General features: G+C 39.0%; 1 protein-coding gene across 1 annotated transcript; it reads left to right on the top strand.

Annotated features, from left to right (window-relative positions):
• Positions 1-837: 837 nt before the first annotated feature.
• On the top strand, positions 838-9,825 carry LOC4340758 (putative disease resistance RPP13-like protein 1). The gene is made up of 3 exons (XM_066311697.1): positions 838-1,215; positions 7,004-9,351; positions 9,822-9,825. Exons 1-3 carry the CDS (start codon positions 838-840, stop codon positions 9,823-9,825), a joined length of 2,730 nt encoding a protein of 909 aa, XP_066167794.1.
• Positions 9,826-14,344: the final 4,519 nt, after the last annotated feature.

Below are 14,344 nucleotides of genomic sequence, written 5' to 3'. Positions count from 1 at the left end.
GCCCGATCAGCTATTGGTCATTTAACTCTGTTTCCTTTATTTTCTTACTGGTTGCAGGATCAAACCAGTTGGTACGCCCTTAATCCGCGAGGCAAGCCTTGGACCTGCACTAGAGCTAAGCAGATTTCCCAGGCCGTCTTGTTTTCCGTCAACACGCCTACACACATAGACCAAACAACCGATCGATTTTGGGTACAAATATTGCAAAACTGACCCACATTAGTCATACACACTCACACCAACAATCCAAATGAAATTTCCAAGAAGACTAACACATTGTTTTCCAATTTTTATACCAAGTTTGCATCACAAATAAACCAAAAGATACACTTGGTTTTACAATTTATCCCTTGATATTGAAACATTGGGAACCGCAATCTAAGTTTTTGAAAATTGAAAGCATAGGAATTTTACAAGTGACAAAGGAAAGTACAAGGGACGCACTTGGTTTTTATAGCTCTGTTTGTTTTCAAGCCTCTAACCTCTTGCAATTAATAGCTTGACTTTGACTTTGACTTCCATGCTGCGCTAAGCACTTGGGATTGCAGCTAAGAAAGTCGCAGCCAAGAAGTATATAACGCGAATGTGAAAACGAGATTACGGGGCAAATATATTAAGGGGTGACAATAAAGCAAATGCAAACTTAGCTTTCTCCAAATTTAATTAATGATCGATGATCTGACTCTACGCTTCGTTTACTTTTTTTTTTTTTTTTGAAAACTGTGGTCTGAGATGGCTGCTTCGTTTAGCCTATAAAAGGATGCTTTTCTCCTTAGTAGTAATTATAGCATTTGTACCCACAACTCCCCTCTTTGAGTCCCTCTGTGAGCTTCCAACATGGTAGAGCCAGTGACCGCTAGTGCCGCAGTGGGATGGGGCATATCAGCTGTTGGTTGGGTAGTCTCGCCCATCATCACCAAACTGCTCGGCGAAGGCTTCTCCTTCCTTGGTTTTGAAACAAAAGAGAAGCTAAAAGAACTCGAGACTAAAGTGTTAGAGCTACAAATGTTACGAGAAGTAGTCGAGGAGAGTCCTCACAGGGCTCGTTTGATGAAATGGTCGGAGGAACTTAAATCTGCTTTGTACGACGCTGAAGACATCTTCGATGATGTTGAGTATAACCGCCTCGAAAGGCGGATTTTGTCTGAATCCGACGACATGCAGGAGTCGGACTTCAGGGCTCGTCCTGCCCTGTCCTGCGTCAAAGGAAAACAGGTACTCCCTCGGTTCCAAAATATAAACACTTACTCCCTCCGTCCCAAAAAAAGACAAACCCTGGTTTCCGTGCCCAATGTTTGGCCATCCGTCTTATTTGAAAAAATTATAAAAAAAATTAAAAAGTCAAGTCACGCACAAAGTATTAATCATGTTTTATCTTCTAACAACAATAAAGATACGAATTATAAAAAAATTTCATATAAGACGGACAGTCAAAGTTAGACACGTAAACCCAGGGTTTGCTTTTTTTTTGGGACGGAGGGAGTATATACTAGTATTAGGCCTTGTTTAGTTTCCAATTTTTATTTCACAAAAACGTCATATCGAATCTTTGGACACATACATGCAGCATTAAATATAGATAAAATAACTAATTGCACAGTTGGCATAAAAATCGCGAGACGAATCTTTTGAGCTTAATTAGTACATGATTAGCCATAAGTGCTACAGTAACTCACATGTGCTACTGATGGATTAATTAGGCTTAATAAATTCATCTCGCGATTTTCAGATGAGTTATGAAATTAGTTTTTTCATTCGTATCCGAAAACCCCTTTCGACATTCGGTCAAATATCTGATGTGACACCCAAATTTTTTTTTCGTGAACTAAACAAAGCCTTACTTAACAAAGATTAAGAATAGAAGTATAGATTCTTTTTCAATCATCCTATTAGTCAAATTTTGTACATAAAATTTGAATCCTAGAAATTTGGGAACGGAAGTTATACTTTCATATACATCAAGCCATGTCGACATCTATATATATTTACCATCAATTACCTCTACCCAAGAGGAGAGACGAAAGTAAAACCAGGGAAAGTGGTGATTAATTTGTTGACATGATGAGCTCAAGTAGATGGAGAAATAAATAAGCAATTACCATGATTGGTAATTAGATATATAGGTGGAAATAGGTGGAGACATGGTTATATTATTTTGGAACACTTAAAACTAATTTTTTAAGGTACTCATGTTCACGGTTAAAATAAACGGGTTAGGTAAACTTGACATGAGATAGCTGAACGGCATATCAGTAATTATTAGGGCATCTCTAAGCAATTTTTGCCGTCTACTCCCCCGTCCAAACAAAAAAAAGACAAACACTGTGTACATTTTTTTAACGGAGGAAGTATGTTTTACCATATTTTAAGTCAATATTTAATTGTAACATAACTTTTCAGTAGAAATTAAGCTCTTAATATTTAGTTTCATTCATATTTAAGTCTCTACTTGAAACTACTTTCATATAATACTATGATAATTTATTATTAGTTGTTGATAATATATGCTAGAAATGAATATGGTCAGAATTCTACACTGGATAAAAAGGTACTTAATTACATGCAGTCTAATTTATATATACCGGAGGGTGTATAATATAGATATAGGTAATAGAATACAATATAAGAACTGGCTTTAAATCAATGTAGAGCCTTCCTTTTTGTTCTAAAACATATTTATTTATAAAATTCTAAACCACTGATTGTAGAATATTTTTTCTAGTACAACGTACAGACCGATCAATGAATTAGATATTACTTCCACATGTGATAATATAGGTTATGAGATACTACCGGTAATATTTGTTTATAAAATAAATAAATAATAATATTTGTTTTCCGTACACGTTATACATCAAGGGTGTCCTTTTCCTACCCAACAGATTTATGAAAACGGATTCTTCGGACATCACGCTAGCTGAAACGTATAACTACCAAGGCTAGCTAAAGGATTAAATTTAGAAATTATTCAACAAAAAAAATATGCTAGAAACTCCAAAAATTACAAAAAGGCATCTGGCCTTAGAGAAGTTGCTCCAATTGAGAAAACAATACACAAACCACACAATTAAAAAAAGAAATTTACTAATAACAGTTACATACCAGCCAACTATTGTAGCAAGACAATATTTTCTCGCAGATTCAAGATCACGTAATGTTATCAAGTAATCCTTTCTAAGTGTACTTACAAGAAAATCATAGTCAATGCTCAAGGAAGTCCCAACCAAATTATTGATAAATTAATACCATTCATAGAGGATTTATGCCGTGCACAAGTGTGGGATGTTATTTAACATTGCTTAAAATTTTATAACTTTAAATATGTGAATGTTTATGTACAATGACTTATGGAATTTGAATATGTTCTATTTTTTCTTAATGCGCGATCAGTTTTCGTACCATACGGAACATGCATCTGTACATATAAAAAGTTTTTATACTACAAAAGTGTATACACATATATATAAAATTTAGAGTAAATTCCAAAAAACTAAATTTACTTTGATCAAATTAATTATCATAAAACTATAGATTTAAGGTGTTGTATCACAAAACTACATATTTAATACAAGATTTGTTCACAAAACTACATATTTACTATAGATTTAATACTAGAGTTATCACAAAACTACATAGTTTACAGCTTAAATCCCAACCACTACTGCAATGTTACAGTGATAAATGTTGTAGTTTTGTACTTAAGATGATGCAAAACATGTACTGTTGTGATAATTTTATTACTAAAATTGTAGTTAATTTTGTGCTCTTCCACCTTAAATCTGTAGTTCTTTGAAAAATTTGGTCCTGAATCTGTAGTTTTGTGATAGTTTTGTCAAAGTAGTATATGTAGTTTTGGAAAATTTACTCTAAAATTTATATATAAAAAAATAAAATTATACACACACACACATACCTAGTTTATGCACATATATTTTGTATATATACCATGCAAATGTTATATATATACTCCCTCTGTTTTATATTATAAGACTTTTTACTAGTCAAACTTATAATATAAAACAGATGGAGTACATGCATACATACATATACATGTATACATATATGTATAGGGGACAAAAGGGGGAGTTGACTTATTTTTTATTTGAAAGCACACCTACGTATACAGAATATTTTTTGACATATATCCACAGTTTTACTAAGTACTGCCGGTGCTACTACGACCACTTCTAACCTAAAAAAAAACATACAGCACCACATAGCCTTTATATATTCGAAGAAAACAATCAAATATGCAAAAAGGAAAGAAATTGCTGATATTTTGCCTTATCATGCCAACCAATTATGTAGGCTATTGATGTGCTAACATACGAAAGCCCTTTAAAGTTATTCAAAACTATGGAGGAAATACGAAATTGTTTATTTACATAGGAAAAAAAATCCGACCTTCAATATACCCTTAATTTGGTTGTCACTAGGCAATTAGACCACAAGAACTTTGAGTTCCTTGCTCATGCCATTGTCACTTGCAGCAATATTACACGGTATATATATACAAATGGTATGTATGATAATTAGCTAGCGGTAGTTTATTATTTACTCGATGCAAAGGTTGTATAAACCTATCCATCTTCTATTGAAAATTCTGTAAATGGGCTTTTAGATATGTTATGAAAAAAGACCATTGAATCGATTTAGTAGGACATTGTCATTTGTCCTTCATCTACAAAGACATAATTTCAGAATAAACTCTAATATTACATTCAATAATATAGATACCTGTGCATACGCGCGGGCCACCTTCCTATTAATACAATAATTGTAGAAAAAAAAGAGTCTAAGTAGAAATACAATTTAGAAATAACTAAAAGAAATTAACTAAAAAGAGTCTAAAATTTGGAATAGAAAAATAAAAAGAATACCAAAAGAACGATCAATCTGGAACACAACATGAGATTGACTAAAATCCAGAATAAGAAATAAACTTCAAAATCAGATTTCAATATGAATTCCAAATGAAATAAAAAATAATTAAAATTAAAATAAGTATATAAGAAAAACTCACACTACTAGGAGAATAAACATAATAGTTCAATTAGGAATACAGCCTTTTAAAAAAGTAACAAATTTAGAATTTAAAAGTAAGGATTTTGGAAACAATAGTCCAACTATAACAGAGCATAAGTTTACATCAAATTCGGAATAAAAAATATAATAAAGTGAAAATTGGATTTAAATTCCAGATAAACTTTAAATGTCATGAATATTCAACAAAATAAAATAGTCTTTTAAAAAAGTAAAGATACATACCAAGAATAATCCATAGCAAAATACAATATATAAGTATTCAAAATTTAATAGTAATTCAAATTCGGAATAGTAAATAAATAAATTCTGAAATTAGTTTTCAAGACTAGTTCCGAATAAACTTTAAAAAATCACTAAAAATCAGAATAAACTAGGAATACTATTTAGAAATAAGTTAAAATTAGTACGAAATTACACTAATTACATATTAGGATATAAAAATAAACATGTGGTTGCAATTGATATATGGGCCTTAAAAAACCCACCAATGTTCACTTTGGATAAAGAAATTACGGATTATACCACATTAATTAATGAAACGAAGGCTGCACCATACGGTGAAACTGGATTGTAAGATTGTAGATAAGAAAATAAATAGATAGAGTTCCAAACAAAACACATAATACATGAAAATACATTTATGATAAATTTAGTAATGTCATTTTGACATATTAGTGTTTTTTACAATAGGCAGTGAGCAATTTTTGAAAATGCTACTCATAGTTTAATTTAACTATTACATAATCTATATTTTTAGTTTATTTATATTTTTCATGGATGTTTCGATGACATCCACTAGTTTAGAATACAACTTGAAATAAAGTATATTTTTTGCAAATTAAAGGATTGTTAATATGGTCTTCAATTATTAGTTTGTTTTTTCATCTAATCTAAATGTGAAAGAAAAAGAGAAAAATCAGGACGTTAATGATGTACATTGTTTTGCATGCCCTAGACAAGCTCAACCAATAAGCTAGATAGAACGAAGCCTAAGTATGAGATAAAGAACATAGACAGTGTCAAAAGAATTTTCTAATAATACATTAATAGAGAAACACAAAATATATGAAAATACATCTATTTTAAATTTTGTAATATCATTTTGATATGTTAGTATTTTTTATAGTAGGGAGTGAGTAAATTTTGAAAATACTACTCACAGTTGGAAATGTTTTTATTTTTTAAAATGCAAGTCTAATTTAACTATTATAATCTATATTTTCAATTTATGTATATTTTTTTTATGATGTTTCGACATGCGCCTAAGAATAGAATTCGAAATATCATATGCTTTTTACAACTTAAATTATAGTTAATATTGGCTTGAATTATTAGTTTTGGAAAGAAAAAGAATACGTGGGACCTGGCATGTGCATACCTACATGGCTACATAGATACATGTAGAATGGAACGGCATTATAATATGGGGCTTTTTAGATAAATTTAATGGGTAATGGTTCGACCAGATTAAATAAAATCAACTTTTATTTGCTTTTGTCATAGAAATTTTAGGATTTATTAGAGCGCCACATGACGGTCTAGAAGTATTTATATGTGTACTATGTTTTCTAGGATTTATTAGAGCTACACATGATGGTTTCGGAGTATTTGTACGGGTACTATTTGGTGGCTTAAAAACATTTATAGGAAATTTAATAGAATTTTAAGTATATAATAGATGTATAGATAGATAGATTTTCTATAAATTTAGTCAACGTTGGATGAGTTTCACTTAATATAAAACTACAACACCTTTATAAATATATAGAATGTTTGGAGTATACGGTACTCCCTCTATCATCACGTAAGCAAATAACGCAGAGACCAAATACAATTGGGATGAACTACGAAAGTATATAGTATTGGACTTGCGTTCCCTTAGGCTTTTTATGCTACTACCGAAGTTATCATAAAAAATCCATATTAAAAACCTGACCTGTTATTTTTTATTTCACAGGTGTGTGGTACCAGCTCAGACCACCATGGCATGTCAAAATCAAAGTTGAAGAAAATCCTAGGTAACATAGAGAAAATTATTAACGAAGGACACGATATTTTGAAGCTTCTGGATTTGAAGAAGGCGGTTGCTACCAATTCACGAGCTGCAGTAACTACTTCGGCTCCTCCAAATGTTGTATTTGGTCGAGATGAAGATCGTAATAAGGTCATAGCAATGCTTCATGATAGATCAGGTGATGAACAACCAAACTCCAGCAGTGCTCTAAATTATTCTGTTATTGGTATTTATGGCATCGCTGGGTCTGGAAAATCAACCCTTGCACAATATGTTATTGCCCATGAGAAAGAGCTTAGGCGGGAGAAATCACCTGGTCATTTCGATCTTATCATGTGGGTTCATGTTTCTCAGAAATTTAGCGTGAATGCCATTTTTACTGAGATGCTTGACGCAGCCACAGAGAGAGGGGGGCATCAGTTCAGTAATCTTGATACCCTACAACAGAAACTGGAAGAGGAATTGAATGGAAAGAAGATCCTGTTGGTACTAGATGATGTATGGTACCATGACAGTGTGAGCCAGCTGCAGCTAGAGAAGATAGTTTCTCCGCTGAATGTCGGAAGTGCAGGAAGCAAAATCCTCGTAACTAGTAGAAGTAAAGATGCATTGGTTGCCCTGGGTGCTGTGAGGCGTATTCCCATATCAGAGTTGAATGATAGTGTCTTTCTTGAACTGTTCATGCATTCCGCACTATCAGGTGCAAACATTGATGAACGGGATCGGAATGTTTTCGCGGAAATTGGACGTGGCATTGCAAACAAGCTGAGGAAATCTCCTCTAGCGGCCAAATTAGTTGGAGGACAATTGCGTATGAGACCAGATGTCGACTTCTGGAGAGATGCTGGTAATAGGGACCTTTTGAAAGATACACGGGGGGCTCTTTGGTGGAGTTACCAGCACCTCGATGAGCAGGTCAGAAGATGCTTTGCTTATTGCAGTATTTTCCCCCGGAGACATCGGCTGAAACGCGAAGAGTTAATTAAATTGTGGGTGGCAGAAGGGTTTATAGAAACTACTGGTGAAGGAGGAGAAGAAGAAGCTCTTGCTGGGAAATACTTTGAGCAGTTAGTGTCAAGCTCATTTCTTCAGCCAGGAGTAAATCAAGAAGGAGTGTTTCATTCCTTTGAATACTTCACGATTCATGATCTGCTACATGACATAGCAGAGGAGGTCTCCAGAAGTGATTGCTTCAGGGTAGAGGATGGCTGGAAAGGTGTTATTCCTCCGAATGTTCGCCATATTTCCATTGAGACTTATAGCCGTGCAATCATTCAGAAGGTTTTGGAAATGGAAAATCTGCGCACGTTGATCATTTATAGTGTCAAAACCGAAATGCTGATTGAGGAAAAAGAGTTCGAAGATATGTTCACGAGGCTGAGGAAATTGCGGGTACTTCATCTTGTAACGGCGACAACATCAAATACATTCTCGTTCCCAGCATCGATTGAAAAATTAAAGCATCTACGCTATCTCAGTTTGCAGACGGGCGAGGCAGTCAAACTCCATCTCAGTTCGCAGACGGACGAGTCAGTCAAACTTATTTTACCAGGCACATTTACCAAGCTTTACCATATGCAGGTGCTGGATTTTATCGGAAACACAGATCTGGTATTTTCCGCTGGTAAAGAAATGAGTAACCTCATCAACTTGAGGCACTTGATCAGCTTTACAAGTATGAATTTTCCAAACATTGGCAGACTAACCTTGCTCCAAACGTTAAAATTCTTCACAGTAAAGAAGGAACCTGGGTACGAGTTACAGCAGCTGAAGCACCTAAAGAATCTGCAAGGCAAGCTGCAGATCGACGGTCTTCAAAATGTTCATAGCAAGAATGAAGCTGTTGAAGCCAATCTAGCTGGTAAAGAATGTCTCAAAGAACTGAGCCTGTTCTGGGAAGATGAGAGCTCCAATCCAAACGAGCAAGAAGAGGTTATTGAGGGCCTTCAGCCACCGATGGGACTTCAAAACCTAGAAATCTTTCGTTACCAAGGTTCTAGGTACCCAAGCTGGATGGTGGATAAGCAGACCGGCCTGAAGAACCTTCGCGTGCTTGCTCTTAGCAACTGCAGACAATTGAAACCTGCTCCAGAACTTTTTGAGCTGTTGGTTCATCTGCAGTCGTTCTCGCTCTGTGGCTGCAGCTGGGACACCTTGCCCGATAATATGGAGCAACTCATGTCCCTCCAAAATCTGATGATCTATCTGTGCACGAATCTCCTGTCACTTCCAACTTTACCCCGGTCTCTGGCGCATCTTGTAATTGGGAATTGCGACCCTTGGTTCACAAGGTCCTGTCAGACAATTGCGCATGAAAACTGGCAAAAGGTCCAGCACATTCCCAACAAAGAAATATTTTGCGACGGTGCTTTATTCGCGATTCTGCGGCAAAGAAATCATTAAATCCAGTTGCTTTGTCCAAACCTGCAAACAGCCCTGAGGTACATTTTTAATTCTCTAACAGAGTGAATTTCACAAAACCCTAGGTTTTGAGGCACTTGTAACACAAAACCACAGGTTCTACTATTTGTTTCAAGAAACCATAAGTTTTGGGGCAAAATGTTTCAAGAAACCCTATATTTACTCAAATACTCATAATTCTAATATTATATATGATTTTTAACTATATGTTTACATTAGTAGGCTCCAAATACACATCCCTCCTATGTAATTTATCTTCTCCCTCACTCTGAGTTGCACAATTGATAAAAACACAACGGAACTTCATTAACAATGACACATTAACCTATTATTTATGCAGATAAACAATCATACTACCAATGACCTATGCTCGTTAAAGTGAGGCTAACATTTATACATACTCAGAAATATCTCGTATTTTTTTCGTAATTACTATGTATAAATATATTAGCCAAAAACGATGATATGGTCTTAAACATGGGGTTTCTTGAAATATTTTGGTCCAAAACCTAGAGTTGTTTGAAACAAATCCTGGGTTTTGCGTTATAGGTGCCCCAAAACTTAGGGTTTTGTGAAATTCACTCTTTTTATCTTGTAAATCCCTTTTGCTGCCTTGTTTTCTGTTTTGCTTATTCGCAGTCCTTCTAGTATGGTTAGCAGCCGTTACTGATGCTGCTTATGTTTGTTAATCCTTCATTACCAGCCTGCCAAACAGACGTCATCCCAAGGATGGATAAAGGATATACGGTCATGTATCCAAATGGTACCTTAAGGAGATCTGTCCGATATATTCAAGATTTGCTCATTGTGATTTGTGGTTAAAGAGTTATATGAGTACTGTACTAGCTACCATATCCTAAATGGTGACAATAAAATGTGAACCATTAATGTATTTTTGTTTCTTGAGTCCAGGATTAGTGTGGAGTGTGAAATCATTGTTATGATTAATATTTGTGATGAACAATTGGCTTTGCAAAATGATTTAATCGATGAATTGGTTTGAAAAGATGTATGGATGTTGGTGTGAGTGCGTGTGACTAATGTGGGTCAGGTTGTGATATCTGTGCCCAGAAACGGTTGTTTTGTCTGATTGTGTGCAGGTGACTTGAGGTCAGCCTTGGTCAATGGTGAGGACCGGGACTATACTTAGGGAGGAGCAGAGGTCTAATGCGGTCGGTGTTAGAATTAATAGATGGGCTAAGGCCCATTCGAAGATTAATTCTTTGAAAAATCACAAAAGCCCACCTCATGAGATAGCATGCATGTGGAGTTTAGTACCACCTTGCTTATTCTAGGAAAGGGGGACCTCCTTAAAAGGGAGGATGCCCTCCTAGCTAGGCCTGCTAATGGTGCAAGACCCGCCCCGCCTCCAGTTCAAACCACAACAGTGAAATTCAATAGTCCAAACCACCCCAATCCACTTACCTTCTTTCATGATCCAAACCAACCCAACCCATTTCTCAGCTCAATCCAAACCAAACCAAACCAAACCATTTCCCCGTTGTGGATTCAATCCACTTCTTCAAACCATTCGAGTCCATTCCAAATCCACTGCTGCAGCGTCGTCAGCTCGTCGCCTCGTGGTCGCCATTGGCGGCGGCAACTGCAGCCGCTGCAACACGGTGTTGGCGCCCACTGGCCTCGGACGCCGCGGCGGAGTAGTCATCGAGCCGGCCGGCGGCCGCTCATCGTCCGCGCGCTTGAGTCCGTCAACGTCGACGGCATCGGCGAGACCTTGTGGTGCAGCTCGGGTTTCGCCGGCGGTGCCGAGCAGCACGTGCTGCCCCTCGCCCCGTTGCGGCGCCGCCGCGCGCATCACCTCCGCCGCCTGAATCCTGACCGCCGCAACCAACTCCTCCTTGGCGACGCCAGCGGCAGTCAACCTCTCCGCCTCCGGTGCCGCCGGCGAAGCGGCCATGACGACGAGCTGGTCATGCTGCTGCATGACAGCGTGCACGCCTGAGAAGCAGAGCGACAACGTGTTGGCCGTCGAAAGCTCCACCACCGCTTCTTCTTGGCAGACAGGCGTCGGCACCGCCGCCGGTGACGACGACGGCGGCGGCTGGCTATCACCTCTGTACTCCTTGCCCTTCCTGTCCTTGCCGCCGGTAGTCCATTGGGGCCAATCCAATGAAAATCCATGGACTCCACCCATTTCAGGCCGAAAACTGGAAACCAAAAACCAATCCAATCCAACCCACCTCTATTCATCATCCAAACCGCCCCAGTCCATTAGGTAGCTCACCCCGTTTACACCCATACCAAAACAATCCAAATTGAAAACCAATCCATTAAACCCATTCTCATCCAACCCATTAGCAGGCCTACTCCTAGCCACTTGAAGCATGTGTGGTGGAGAGAAGAGGGGGAACACGCGCGCGCTCGCTCGGCTGGCCTGGCCTGGCCTGCGTAGATGCAGCCTCCTTTTGCAGTTTTGTTTTGCTGCGGGAAATTCGGATTTGTTTTGTTTTGGAAACATTCCGAAAAATCCGGTGCGTGAAAACGGCGTGGAGTCCGGATAAGCTACGCGCGACTTATCCGGTTCGGTTACGCGGAGTGGAGATCGTGCGGGCGCCCTGATCAAGCGACCTATCTCTATATAAACCGAGCCGCCGCCTTCACGCAACACACGCGAAATCAATTTAGGGTTTGCCTCCTACTCTGTACTGCGCCGTCTCTCGTAGACTACTCCATCCCGCTCGCCGGCGTGCACCGGCGATCGGGAGAGCAGGTCTCCGAACCTCTGCTTTTGACGTCCTGCACCGAGAGAAGGCGGCAATAAGGATTTTGGGAAGCGCTTCACGTGACTGCTCCCTGTTCGTCCGCGACGGCTCGGCTTCCTCTTCGCTCGCGTGCTTCGCGCCTTCGTCGACGCTCGCAACCGCGAGTAGTTCCTGCCGAGCAACCGGTCTTTCCGCCACCTCGGTACGTGTTCGACATGTTGCGCATATTTAATCTGTTCATGTTTTACTGCTTAGTTTACATGTGTAGATCTAATGATGCGTTCAATCTAGTTTACATCTGCAATGTCATGATTTATTTATGGAATAAATTAAATCATTATGTGCTTATAATTTCAACAGTCGGGATACCATGTGAGAAGGTGACTAGAGTCAGGATTCTTGGAGGTCAACTTCGGTGAACGGTGGGGATCGGGACTAGACTCAGGGAGGAGTTGATGTCCAGACGGTCAAGGATACCGGGTGACGAAGTTGGATACGAGATGGCACACGGTGGATGGACACCGTGTGGGAGAGATCTTCGCAACGGGCTTCACGAGGTGTGCGTGCAAGTGCTAGTGTTTGCGAAGGAGATTGGTGTGAGAAATTGAGGAAGAGTATATGGTGCTACAGTACATGTGGTGCTGTAGTATGCGTATATGTGTGTCAACTGTGTCGTGGCTGGCATGCATATATGTGTGGTGCATGCATGGATGCATGTGTGCAGGTCTCGGGCAGCAGCATGGCTGTTGGCCTGTTTGGTATTGATGCAGCAGTCGGCCGCGTGGAGGAAGACGAGACCGAGACCGAGCTGGCGAAGGATCGGTATACGAAGGAGTCCGACCCCGAGGAGGAAATGGCAGTCGCACGGGTTGGTTGCGGCTGCGTGTTTTGAAAGTTTTGGATTGAGTCCTATTGGGAATAGGAGTTCTACACCTACTTTGAGTAGGGGATTTTGTGGTATAAATAGAGAGGGAGCGTGAGGCTTCCCTGTATCGCTTTGTAGAGCAATTGAGCTGATAGTTTAGTTGAGGTTTCGAGTTTAGTCGAGATTTTTGTAAGGAGTGCTGTTGTTGCACTTTGTAAACACAGAGAGAAGCAATAAAATTGTCATCTACTTTGAGAGTTCTTCGATTTGTGTTTCTTCGGGTTCAACCGGCGGCGTGTGAGCGGTCCGACCGGCGGCACGCGAGCGGTCTGACCGGCGGCGACAGGACTACGTCGAGATTTCCATCGATTTGAGGGTAACATTTATTTCCGCTAAAAGTTTTTGGGTTTTTGGTTTTCCCTACCATTCACCCCCCCTCTGATAGGCTTGGTTACTTGTGTTCGATCCTACATGGAGAAAGTTTTCCATTTCCAAGAGAAGATCTGTAATGCGAAAACCTTAGTCGTGTCTGTCTAGTAATGCTGGTAGTATTATTTAATGATCCGGCAATGTAAGAGTGTTTTTATTAAGCTTTGCATAGCTTGCCAAAACTACTCGTCAGGCCATATATATGGCTACCACTTTAATTGTTGATTTAGGCCCTATTTAGATGCCACGCCAAAATTTTTCACCCTGTCACATCAAACGTTTGAACACCTGTATGAAGTATTAAAAACTAGAACGGGATCGTTTATCTGTGACGGGCTGAAAGCCTCATCACTATCGGGTAAGGCCCCCGTCACTGGGCAAATTTCATTGATGTGAGAAAATATCTCAATCGGGCTAAAGCCCGTCACGGATGGATGTTATCTCAATCGGGCCAAAAACAAAGCCCGTCACAGATGAGAATGACCAGCCAAACCAGCGTAGTTAGGAGCCCGTCACTGATGACTAATGTCAATCGGGCACACCACTAAGCCCGTCACGGATGAGTAGTCATCTCAATCGGGCATTTAGCTAGGGCCCGTCACCGATACGTTTGACCCCACGTGTTGAGTCAAACTAGTTCCGGTTCGGATGACTTATCTCTATCGGGCTTACTCTAAAAGCCCGTCACGGATGACTTATCTCTAACGGGCTTGACCCTATAGCCCGTCACGAATGAGATATCTCTTTCGGGCATTACTAAAACGTCAGGGATGAGTTTGGAAAAAAAATAAAAATTTATAATTTGGCTAGCCTCAGGCCTTTGCTAGCCATGCCCGCTGCAAAATT

Source organism: Oryza sativa, chromosome 6 (genome assembly GCF_034140825.1).
Source record: "Oryza sativa Japonica Group chromosome 6, ASM3414082v1".
Taxonomy (NCBI): Eukaryota; Viridiplantae; Streptophyta; class Magnoliopsida; order Poales; family Poaceae; genus Oryza; species Oryza sativa.
This window is presented reverse-complemented; position numbering and strand designations above follow the sequence as displayed.

What these genes read in the sequence shown, in the direction of transcription:
- LOC4340758 (XM_066311697.1), top strand. Translation starts at nt 838, where the DNA reads ATGGTAGAGCCAGTGACCGCTAGTGCCGCAGTGGGATGGGGCATATCA. An exon ending in CCTGCGTCAAAGGAAAACAG is followed by an intron (nt 1,216 to 7,003) that starts GTACTCCCTCGG and finishes TTTATTTCACAG; the next exon opens with GTGTGTGGTACCAGCTCAGA.